The 13,093-nt window shown below is 31.2% G+C and overlaps 2 protein-coding genes across 2 annotated transcripts; one reads left to right on the top strand and one right to left on the bottom strand.

Annotated features, from left to right (window-relative positions):
- On the bottom strand, positions 4,518-7,401 carry LOC109354767 (elongation factor 1-alpha-like). Its single transcript, XM_019597475.1, has 3 exons — positions 7,271-7,401; positions 5,793-6,265; positions 4,518-5,633 (listed from the first exon to the last, which is right to left on the bottom strand). The coding sequence occupies exons 2-3, from the start codon at positions 6,252-6,254 to the stop codon at positions 4,752-4,754; spliced, it is 1,344 nt and encodes a 447-aa protein (XP_019453020.1). The 5' UTR covers positions 6,255-6,265; positions 7,271-7,401; the 3' UTR covers positions 4,518-4,751.
- Positions 10,432-11,660, top strand: LOC109354768 (ras-related protein RABB1b-like). Its single transcript, XM_019597476.1, has 3 exons — positions 10,432-10,683; positions 10,803-10,871; positions 11,314-11,660. The coding sequence occupies exons 1-3, from the start codon at positions 10,543-10,545 to the stop codon at positions 11,404-11,406; spliced, it is 303 nt and encodes a 100-aa protein (XP_019453021.1). The 5' UTR covers positions 10,432-10,542; the 3' UTR covers positions 11,407-11,660.

Genomic DNA, 13,093 nt, shown 5'->3' with positions numbered 1-13,093 from the left:
CTACATGTACTACAAAAATGTTAACCATATTACAACCTTGTTTTCTAATTCAACAAAAATAATCAAGTCTTAATAATAATAAATGAGATCAACTATAAGAATAAGACAATGCTATAATGTTTTTATCAAGAATCTTGTTTATTGACAAAATATTAATATCTAAATCTATTTATGTGATTAATGTTATACTTTATCGATCCTAAACTCAAATAAAATATAAAGATTAAATTAAACAATTCAGTTTTAACGTAAAATTTTGTCCAAAATATCCTTCCCCGTGTAATAAGTATTAAAATTTCCTAACAATAGTAGTCATTTTTCTTAAAGTAAATCGAGAATTGGCTATTTTCTTTCCTAAAGGGTTTTAAACTTGGTATATTTAATAATTACTTCTTGTCCAATATACATAAAAATCACTTTGATTAAGGAATGTAGGAAATGATCTCATCAAAAAATAATATATAAATATATCTACAAATGGTCATAAAGTTTGCTCTAATCTAATTATATATACTTAATTAGAGATGACAATATGGGCTTGGTCCGACGAACCAACCTGTTTGGGTTGGCATTTTAATAGGTCGAGCTGGGGATTTGAGCCTTTTAGCAATAAGGGCCGGGTCGGGCCAACCTATATTTTGGTGGGCCAAAAACGAGTCAGGCTGGCCAGTATTGCAACCCATGTCCTTAGGTTTCCATGTTATCTAATAATTTCAGTAAAAGAGAAATACATGATTGTGGTTAGTAAAGAAAGTATGTACCTTTGCTCAATTCACGAGTTGGTGTCAAGGGTTGAGATGCATTATGATCACTTTTGTTATGACCATTTTTAAATATTAGATGCGTCATATATTTAGTACCATGCTTAGTAAAATATAGTATTAGAACTTTAATATGACTTTCATAAATGTGTATCTTTTTTTGTCAAATAAGAATATCATACTAGAGAGATAGATCATGTTCCATCTTATGCATTTGTTTCCATTAAAGTTTAATTTTCAACAAGGCATGTGGACCCATCTAACTGAAGATAATTGTCTATGGTACCTCTTCATGGCAACTCATGATCAACTTATTTATTCTAATGATTTTCATTTTGTTATAAAACCAAGGATCAAGAATGTAATCATAATTTAAATACATTAAATTTCATCAACGGGAATATACTTATGAAAATTTCATGAACCCTGGATCAAAAATGTATTTATCATTTAATTTTTCTAATAATAATGTAGATGATGTTGAAGAAGATCTAAAAGATGTTGATAGAATAGAAAAGTGAAGATATCTTCTTCCAACAGAGCATCTAATGTTTAAAACTTAAGAGTTAGAAACTTTATTATGAACTAGATGTCTAAAAGTTTAATGTAGTGTTGGTGTATCGTTTAGAACTTATAAGTTTTAAACTAAAACAGTATGTTATTGTGAGATTGTGAACTTTGTGTTTGTGATTTTTTTTTAAAAGACATTTATAAGGCGTGATAATTATTTATTTTTGAAATTGTAATTGTGTTAGTTATAAATGTGTGTTTTAAAAAAACAAAACAGATTAGTCTTGACAAATATGGATTCGACTGACATTTTCGGTCCTTTTAGCAATAAGAGTCAAGTCAAGTAATTACAATATTTGTTAAGTTATTAAAAGCACATGATTATCATGCCAATTATTTCAAAAAGAGTAATTTTATATACTCCTACCTATAAGAAAGTGATACATGTCACTTGTAAATAAATTATTAATAAATAAAGTATATTTTTATACCCTATATTATTTTCTTATAGGTAGAAGGATTAATATGAACATATAGTAGAAGAATATATAATTTTTCATGAAAAAAATTACAGATAATATATCAATATTAGTTTTTTCGAAAATATTTCTAATAATAATAAGTACAATTATAACACAGACAATTTTAATAGGTATGATAAAGCACTTAAACAATAAAAGAATAAAATATTCATTTTGAAAATTACAAATTTAAATATTTTTTCATAATAAAAATTTTTTAAATGTTTACTACGTGCTAGGATACCAACTAAAAAGATCCCTAGAGAAATAGTACATGATTAATTGCCTTTATTCAAAATGTTGTAGTATTTTAAGCAATGAACTTCTTGCATCTAATTCTAAAATAACTACTCAAGAGCTTTGAACTTTGTGATTTTTATTCCAACACTGAATTGAAAAATAGGAAAATGTAAGTAGGATCTTTTGTTAATATTTTATAATTTATTTGTACTGGGCTTTCATTTCTAGACATATTATATTGAACAATGTGAATTTACTTGATAACATTCATTCCTTGTAGAAAAATTTGTTTTATTTCAAAATAGTTTGTTTTTACACTAATTGTGTTGTTAAATCTCCCATTTTTTTTCAAAAATACATTATTAATACATATGAAACAGAATAACCAAAGCTAATATGCAAACTGCCCATTAGTTCGGTTGGAAACAAACCACTTTATAGTTGTTGGATGAAAAAAATTAGTTACGGAATATCGTTTTGTGCACCATTTAGAAGTCATGGTAATCTTTAGAGATAGCAAAACGGACAGTTGGGCTCGTTTAGCCCACGCCCGCAAAAATTTAAGCGGGTGTGGGCATGTCCGCATTGGTTAACGAACAAAATTCAATACTCTGCTCGTTTTAAAACGGGCTAACGGGCTTGTGGGCGGCCCACAGGCATGGTTGAATAATTAAAAAAAAAAAAAATTCATATAATAAATGAAATGAAATTAAATAAAGTAGTTAAATATAAAAAATTAATAATTTTTTTGATATTCTATATGAAGTTTAACAAATCACATTAGATTACAATTTTTTAGGGATTAAAAATCACATTACATTATAACTTATTTAAAATTTTCTTATCTTTTCCTTAAATTATGTTTATGGGTCGCCCGCATGCCCAACGGAAATATCCGCAAACTTAGCGAGCAAAAAGGGTTGGGCGAAACAGGCAAATGGGCAAAATTTGTATGCCATACCCGCAAAAAAATGCGGGCTATGTGGGCACGCTCGCCGGCAATATCTGTTTTGCCATCTCTAGTAATATTATATAACTTCAATATAGAAGTTGTGGTGAAGTAATTCAACTTACGTCGGTATAAAGGTTGTGACACACATAATGACTTTTGAATGAAAGTTGTGATGATGTAATACAACTTCTAGTTAGTATAGAAGTGGTGATGACACATAACGACTTTTGAACGAAAGTCGTGATGATACATAACAACTTCTTTAATGGAAGTCATGTTGGTGTAATACAACTTTTGGTCAGTATTGAAGTCGTGATGACATATCACAACTTCTAGATAGCCTATAACGACTTCTAGTCAGTATAGAAGTCGTTCTATGCCAACCTAACTTCCCACATAAGTCGTATTTTGGTATCACGACTTTTGAGTTGCGACAAAATGTCTAATAGAAGTCGTGTCTTATTATCACAACTTCTAAAAACCAAATGCCTCATATAAGTCATTCTTTAATATCACGACTTCTAAACAACAACAATAGTTGATCACGATTTTGAGGGATGAGATTATGGACCATTCATCCAATAGCTAAAAAATCAGTTCGCTTGGAAGCAAACTAACTTGTAATTCGCAAGTTAGTCACCATTAAAAAAAACATGGCCAAAACCATTGACATAGGTTGACTTTGCTCATTGCTTAACTCCAATAGGAGCCCCTACCCCTTAGTTGTGGGGTTCTTAAGCTTATAAGAGCATATCAAACATTATGTATGGAACTTATTTGATGACTAAGAACATAACAAGAAGGGAACATAAGAATATGGAGATGCTCTAATAACATGTGCCAAGGTTGTTCACGAATGGAGCAAATTGCTTCTACAAGAACATTTGCTTGTATAAGCAATGGCTCTTATTTTTACGGTGGTAGCAAGAGAAAAAGTTTGAAAATGATGGGACAAATATAATAGTGTGGGTATGTTATTTTAATAAGTTTTTTAGAAAGATCGAGATGAAGTAAAATATTAATTGAGTAGCTAAAATTATAGTGAAGTAAGAAAAGAAAGCAAACTATAGAAACCGATTTATAAACTTACAATGTGATTTATGGACGTGTCTATTCTAAATAATTCGATTGTAGGTTGCTATGTACTAGAGATAAAAATTTGTAAAATATAAAAAAAAGTGAGATATGTCGTGTTGTTTATCATAAAAACTTCCGAGAGCTAGTAAGATGAAATGAAATATTAATCAAGAGTGTGTTAAATGTGAAAAATATAAAAGTTGATATGAAAAAACTCATTACTATTGGGGATGGAGCATGTTTCGTGATCTGTAGAAAAGAAAAGAAAAGCAGATCCACAAGACATTTTGAAAACAATGTCCAATTCAAGCCCACAACATAAACCACAGTACTTCAACTAAAATCACATAAAGGGTATAAGATAAACATTTCACAAAACTGTATATAATGAAAGATCAACCAAAATTCCCTGAACATCAAAACTTTAATGTGAAAATGGAATTGACAAACTCTTCAACTTCAAGCAAAAACAGTACTAAAAAACATAAATAGCATGAAAATTGTCCACCGCCGATCAAGAACCCAGTTTTGAAAACTATGACTCAAGAAATCGGCAGAAACTTGAAAATGTAACTGGTAAAACAAACACCTAGGACTCTGTAAGGGTAATACTATAAAGGAACAACAGTTTTCTGTGAGTGTGACCATGATCATGGTCACAGCTACAGGCATGAGTAGAAGGGGATTCAATCATTTCTTCTTAGCTGCAGCCTTGGTGACCTTGGCTCCGGATGGGTCCTTCTTCTCCACACTCTTGATGACACCAACAGCAACAGTTTGACGCATGTCCCTCACAGCAAAACGACCAAGAGGAGGATACTCGGAGAAAGTCTCGACAACCATGGGCTTGGTGGGAATCATCTTAACCATACCTGCATCACCATTCTTCAAAAACTTGGGCTCCTTCTCGAGCTCCTTACCAGATCGCCTGTCAATCTTGGTCAAAAGTTCACCAAACTTAACAGCAATGTGAGAAGTGTGGCAATCAAGAACTGGTGCATATCCATTTCCAATCTGGCCAGGATGGTTCATGATAATGACTTGGGATGTGAAGTTAGCAGCTTCCTTGGCAGGGTCATCCTTTGAGTTTGAGGCAACAAAACCACGCTTGAGATCCTTGACTGCAACATTCTTAACATTGAATCCAACGTTGTCTCCTGGAAGAGCTTCTTGGAGAGCCTCGTGGTGCATCTCCACAGACTTAACTTCAGTTGTCAATCCAGTGGGGCCAAAAGTCACCAACATACCAGGCTTCACAACACCAGTTTCAACACGTCCAACTGGCACAGTTCCAATACCACCGATCTTGTAGACATCTTGCAATGGAAGCCTGAGGGGCTTGTCTGTGGGTCTCTTGGGCTCATTGATCTGGTCAAGAGCCTCAAGTAGAGTTGGTCCCTTGTACCAGTCAAGGTTGGTGGATCTCTCAATCATGTTGTCACCCTCAAAACCAGAGATTGGCACAAATGGAATTTTGTCAGGGTTGTAACCAACCTTCTTCAGGTAGGAAGAAACTTCCTTGACAATTTCATCGTACCTGGCCTTAGAGTACTTGGGGGTAGTGGCATCCATCTGTTACAAAAGATTATAACATAAGTCAATATCCATGTACTTCATCTAAATAAATAATAACAATTGACAGAAAATGTTAACAAGTCAAAAAATATACCACTTGTCTTCAGAAATAATTAAATTACATAACAACTATTAAGACAACCTAGATTTATATACCTTGTTACAGCAACAGATCATTTGCTTGACTCCAAGAGTGAAAGCAAGCAGAGCATGCTCACGGGTCTGTCCATCCTTGGAAATACCAGCTTCAAAACCACCAGTGGTGGAATCAATAATGAGGACAGCACAGTCAGCCTGTGATGTTCCTGTGATCATGTTCTTGATAAAATCACGATGTCCAGGTGCATCAATGACAGTGCAGTAGTACTTGGTGGTTTCAAACTTCCACAAAGCAATATCGATGGTAATTCCTCTTTCACGCTCAGCCTTTAGTTTGTCAAGCACCCAGGCATACTTGAATGACCTCTTGTTCATCTCAGCAGCTTCCTTCTCGAACCTCTCAATAACACGCTTGTCAATACCTCCAAGCTTGTAGATCAAGTGGCCAGTGGTAGTTGATTTCCCAGAGTCGACATGTCCAATGACGACAATGTTAATATGAACCTTCTCTTTTCCCATGATGTCTTAAGCTGGAATAAATCAAAAGATCAGCAAGTCAGAACTCACGTTAAATAACAAAAATAATGACATGCATGACCAAAATAAAAAGATACATATTCCTACAAAGTTAATTGACAATAACAGAATATTCAAAACAAAAGACCATGTGGTTTTTAATTAAATGAAAGCATAAATAATTAAGCTCTAAAGAAATCTTTTGGATACAATTTTACTCACAAAACAATAAAATGAAAAATAAGAGATTCAAAGTAATCACTTTACAGTGAATAAAACGGCAATCGAAAAGAATTAAGAACAACAATTTTGCTTAACAAACAAATGTTATATTGAAATAAAAAATGTTCAGGACCGATAAATAAAATCTATGACATCAAAAGTTATCACATCCTAAAATACAGGATCCACCCAATTTGTTTTGAAATAATAAAAAAAGTAAAAATAAATTAAGCACTCAATAAACAAATATTAAATTCAAAATAAAAAATGTTCATGCAATCAATTCCATATTTTTCGTAATTTATAAATCCAATAAATAGGATTAAGCAAACTTAATATAATATCTTAACATCATATATCATGGGAGAAAAACAACCTAAAGTTTCTGAGAAATAAAAATAATCTATTAGTATAGCAAATATTAGCATAAATCAACACAGACAAAAAAACTTCAAAATAAACAAGCGAACTTAAAAAAAAAATTCATTCGAAAAAAAACTCTGAATCATCGTTTATAAAAACAATTTAACATTCAAAACATCTTAAACACCATAACTTCTCAAACTGATTCAATTTCCAAAACAAAACCATTAGATCTGCGAATACAAAACGCATATTCAAACACGAAATAACCAAAAATTCAATAATCCATGATTATAAACACAAATCTAATCATAAGCATGAAAAAAACACAAAACAAACTCTGACATTCATAAAACAGCGAATAATAAACAAAAAAACAAACACGAAAATAAAACAAAAGACATAGATCGAAGAATACGAAAGATGTTTGATACCTAAAGAAGAATCGAAGATTGAAAAACACGTTGAGAATTTTCAGCCGCAAGAACAGAGACTGAAGAATAGGAATGAAGAGAAACAGAATGGAATAAAAATCGTTAGGGTTATGTGATATTTATACTGAAGGAGAAGCTTTTTGTGTTTCCGAAAATACCCTTGGATTTCCTTATATGTTTCGAATTCGCTTATCGCTTAAGTGAACGTAGTTGTGTCCCCGTGCCACGTGAAGTAACACATACATGTGGTTAAAAATAATTGTATATATATACAAACATGTTTTTTCAACATAATATAATATGAGAAAATTCTACTTTTATATTTTTATTTTATTTAAAGGGAATGGAGTATCAGGGTATAAGAAGATAAGTTATCTCCTGAAATCATGACATGTTTCATCATTTTCTATAAAAATATTTTTAAAAATAAACAAAATAGCACACATGTCATATTTTTACTGGCTAAAGGAGATAAATCATCTCATGATATAAGGAGATACATTATTCTCAATATATATTATTATTCTTGAGAGAGACATATTTATTTGATATAATAAATTTATACTATAAATTGCAATATAAATAATATGATGAATTGTTTTATGGTAGAGTTAGTGTTAAAATCAGTGTTATAAAACTCGACTTGAACCGGTTGGTCCAATTGGTTCAACCATAAACTGGACATTTAACCAGCTTGAGTATCTCATTTAACCGATTTTGCATTAAATCGAGATGACTCTGTCAGTTTAAGCCTAAAACTAGTGACTCAAGTGGTCGGACCGGTTAAACCGGCCGAGTCAATCAAAAAAAAATATATTTTTTTAAACAGCCAAATTGATGTCATTTTTAAGTGAAAAACAAGTATTTTTAACTTATTTGTAGTTATGTTTGTCATTTGTTAGTTTACATTATAACAAAATCTTCATTGTTTAATTAAATTTTAAACTTATTGTAAGTTTTTGTTGTAGTTAAAACATATTTCCTATGTTTTTTATGATGTTATCAACTTACTTGTATCATTTTATGGTAGTAAAATGTTCTTTGTTTATTGTTTAATTAGGCATGATAATGTTTTTAAATTTTGAGTATACCATTATTAAATAGTGTTACGTATTATGAATTTTTTAGAATTTTTAATGCAAACCGAGTTAACCTGTCCAACTATTGACCCACTAGTTGAACTAATGACTCATTGACTTAGTACCCTGGCCGAATCATCAACGGGTCCGAGTTTAATAACACGAGTAAAATTATCAAAGCAAACTAAATTCGTTAGATTTAATTCTATATAATCCATTAGATAGTTTCCATAATAGATGGATTTTAATTCTTCCATTATATCCAATCCATATTTACAGGTATATCTACTTGGATGAATAATCAATCACAAGAAAAGAACATTCATAAGTTGTATGTTTTTTTTAAGTTTCCCTCACTATTTCAACTTTTACTTTCTTGTATGTGCTTTTTATTTTCACTTTGAGTTTTTATTAAATTAATTTCTAATAATCGTTCATATTCTTAAAAAGATCAAAAGCATTTTATTTTTTAAAATTATTCTTCAAAAATTTAAAACAAAAATGAACTTCAAAAAAAAATCTTGAAAAATTGTTCAAACAGTGTTTTTCTAAAAGAATAGTTGTCTTAAAAATTGTTTTTAGTTAATTGAAAAGGTCAAATGGATTGAATATCTATTAAGTTAGGATATATAAATAAATTGAAATTCATTCATTAAGTTAAGATATAAATAGATTGAATAATTTAAAATATTATTTAATAGATTTACATAGATTAATTAATGACTTTTTATTCATTATAATCCAAATACAAATTTATCTAATTCATTCATGTAAAATAACTTATCCTAATCCTAATAAAAGGAAATATAGACTAATACTAAATATACAAAATATATCATTTGAAAAGTTCACTTTTGTTTTATAAATCTATCCAAACTCCAATTCAAATTGATTTGTTGAATAAAAAACAAATCAAAATGATATAAAATAGCAATAGAAAATTATCCCAAAAAAACTTCCAAATTTGATTTTTTGATTGATTTAGATATAAACAAGATTAATTCCTTAATTATTATTTTTATAAGAATTTATAGTTGTTTTGTTGTTCATAATAAATGTGGGATGAATTTATAGTCGAAAATAACCCCTACCTATCACTTTTGGAATGAATTTGAATTGATATGACAACATATTTCTGCTATATCTTCATTCTTCAACTCACCACTCTCTCACTTGTTTGCTTCCTCTCCACACGGCGTCGTTTCTTTCTCCACCATGTCTTACGATTATCTCTTCAAGTACATCATCATCGGCGACACAGGTTTCTTCTTCTTCTTCTTCATGTCTGCTCCTCCAATTCACCGATAAAAGGTTCCAACCGGTTCATGATCTCACCATTGGTGTTGAATTTGGAGCTCGCATGCTCACCGTTCATTCTCGACCCATTAAACTTCAATACTATATTAGTACTAACTCGGGATACCTTGTTTATCTGTAGGCTGGGCAAGAGTCTTTCAGATCCATCACTAGATCTTACTACAGAGGAATTTCTAATTAAGGTGAGCATCATATATTTGACACAATGATATCAACTTTACGAGGTTGGTATTGTTATTGTCACTTTCACATTGAGCTTATGGTTTGCATCTTGAAAACAATGCCAGACTTTATATCACCCTTCTACATGCACCTATTTTGATTGTATTTACCACTTTTGTGAAATCCCTAGTGATATAAAATGTTAACAATGCATCCAATATATTTTACATGCTTTGTATTGTGCTGTTATGTCTTTACATTTAACAGCAGAAGCTTTATTGTTTCCTTCACTTTGTTCTTGTTTAATACCCTATTTTAAGTTTTCACTCTTTTGAACTAGGATCCAGGACATCGGTGTCTCAGATTATTTTCGAACTTTAAACTACTATATATGGTTTTCGTCCTTCCAATACCTCACCCAAGGAACTCTAGCTGGTTGCAACTCGTGGTGCCCCCTCTCTCATGTGCTGTGGGGTCCTCACAGTTTACAATTTTGTTCCACAAAACAAATTATTATTTCCAATCCCCTCTCCCCTTTCTTGTGTTTTTCTGTATGTGGTGGCATGCGGGTTAAATCTTGACTCTCGAGACTAGTCCATTTTCCTAATCCTGCCTCGAGCTGAAAAGCAGAAGTGCTTTTTGTTGACCAGGAGAGAAACATTTAATCATTTAGCAAGTTGGCTGGAAGATGCCCGACAACATGCCAATCCTAACATGACGATCATGCTCATAGGGAACAAGTGCGATCTGTCTCACCGAAGGGCAGTGAGCAAAGAGGAGGGTGAGCAATTTGCGAAGGAAAATGGACTTCTATTCTTGGAGGCTTCTGCCAGGACAGCTCAAAATGTGGAAGAGGTGATTTATCTCAATCAATAGCTGGCAAGACTATGAAATCTAAATTCATACTACATCATACATCAATGATATGGTAATTTTTCATCACCATCAAAAGTAACTTGATTCATATTTGCCAGGCTTTTATAAGGACTGCTGCAAAGATTCTTCAGAATATCCAGGAAGGCGTCTTTGATGTGTCCAACGAGGTAATTATTTGCTGCCAAGTTCATATAAAAATTAGTCGTTAGTTTGTTGTGACGATATCTTGGACTTCAGTCATTATTATTCCCATATCAATATGCATCAGGTTTACAATTCAAGATATCAAAATCATAATACATGTCATGAACATCAATTCTTTCAATTTTGTTCAAGAACCAATGTTTTCATCTTGTTTTACTGTCATTACTGAATGACCTGTCCAAGTGTCCATGTGATATTTGGATTTGATGTTTTCACTCGCGGTTGTAAGAATCATCATGAGATTTACTGTGTTACTCATGGTTTGGTTTCAGAAAATGAGTTAATGGTAGCGGAAGCATGACTTTTTTAATATAGAAGATGATGATAATAAAAAAGGGAAATCTTCCTACATTTTTATCTCCCCCTTTGGCTAAATTTAACATTAAATCTATGATTTTATTGCAGTCATTCGGTATAAAGGTTGGTTATGGACGTTCCCAAGGTCAATCTGGTGCAAGAGATGGAGCTGTTGCTGCAAAAGGTGGGTGTTGCAACTGATTTGGAGGATACAACTCTGTATCTAATCCTTTTGTGTTTCTATTTCTGGCACTCCCATTCTCTACAGAGTATATATCTTAGACTTGTCATTTAACTTTTGTATAACACTAAATTTCATGTATAGATCTAATCTCAAAGGTGTTTTTGGGACAAATTTGACTCTACAGTTGTTAATATCCACTAAGGAAATGATTTGCTGTGGCCTGTGGTGTTAACTACCATTATGAACTTGTTCAATACCAGGTTTTTATTTTTTTATAGCACCAATATTACTTGCAAGAATGTATTATATACATGATTAGCCACAGTTTTGAGGTTCTTATATAATGCCAAATATACAATTTTCAACCATTCGATTTAATAGTATTGACAGTAGGATAATTTTTAAGTTTTTACATTAAAAGGTGATATGTGCCCGAGCCTATGTCGGATTTAGGGATGATAGATGTATACAACCTTATTCTAGGCCGCAAGAAAGGATTTTGTTTTCAGAGTTTAAACCCTTACTTCAAGATTTCAGTATGCTATACATTTTTTTTCAATAGCCTGCTTTTTCAGTAAACTTCTTAATTTAGTCAAGGGTGCATATATGTTTTTTATACTACAACAATAATCAAAGCTTTATCTGACAAGGTGAAATGTTTCCCACCAGTTGAGAAACAAACCTGGGTTTGGCTTTTATCCCACTAGGTAGAATGTTTTGCACCAGCCGAGAAACGAACCCGGGTTTGTACCATGACAGGGTAGTATTCTACCACTAGACATATGTTTTTTACACTGTAGTAGTATTATTACATGGCCATTTTATTAAACTCAGTTTAAAGATAAAAATTGGGATACTATGGTTTGATCTAAGGGTGCAAATGAATTGATCTGGTAACTTGAAATTCAGACTTGACTTGTAAACTTCTGAAATGAAATGAAAAGATGGCTAAGTTTAATTTGTTTATTTGAACGAGTTACAAAAATATGATATACTAACTCAAATAAAATGGACTTGAGGGAGTAAAGTGAGATAAACAAGTGTAGAGACAATATAAGAAAATCAAAATGTATGGACCAAACAGAATAATTTGGCCTATTAAGAATATATGACAATAATCCAAAATGTTGGTAAATTTTATAAAACACATTGTTCTAATTTTTTTGGGTAGAAACACATTGTCTTAAATTAAAGCTATGGTAATTATTTAAAGACTGAAATATGCAATTGATAATTAATGAATGATGCATTAAATTATGAATTTAATATATATACACTGGTCACTCTATGATTTATATACATTATTCAAATTTTATTTATATTTTTTTAAAAGTCAATAATAATTAAACGTAAATGGTGGATAATACATTGATAATGTATAAAACTCATATATTAACCATATATTTTTCTCTCTTAAATATTTGTTTTCCTAGTTGATTAATGAAAGATGTTGAGTTATAGGAAGAATTTGGGAACGAATAATTGTTTAAATAAAATTGATACACATGAAAAGATGAATGCTATAATGAACTAGTAAATTCTTTACATTTCAACACATAAATATTAAACTTATCTATTAACATAAGATTATAATATCTATGTATTACGAGTTTAAACTTTTATACATTTTTACTGTAACACCCCAATTTGAACATAGTAAGATATATAATTTCAAGGTATAATTTACTATATGATATTCAAGAT

The sequence above is a fragment of the Lupinus angustifolius genome, chromosome LG08 (assembly GCF_001865875.1).
Source record: "Lupinus angustifolius cultivar Tanjil chromosome LG08, LupAngTanjil_v1.0, whole genome shotgun sequence".
Lineage (NCBI taxonomy): Eukaryota > Viridiplantae > Streptophyta > Magnoliopsida > Fabales > Fabaceae > Lupinus > Lupinus angustifolius.
This window is presented reverse-complemented; position numbering and strand designations above follow the sequence as displayed.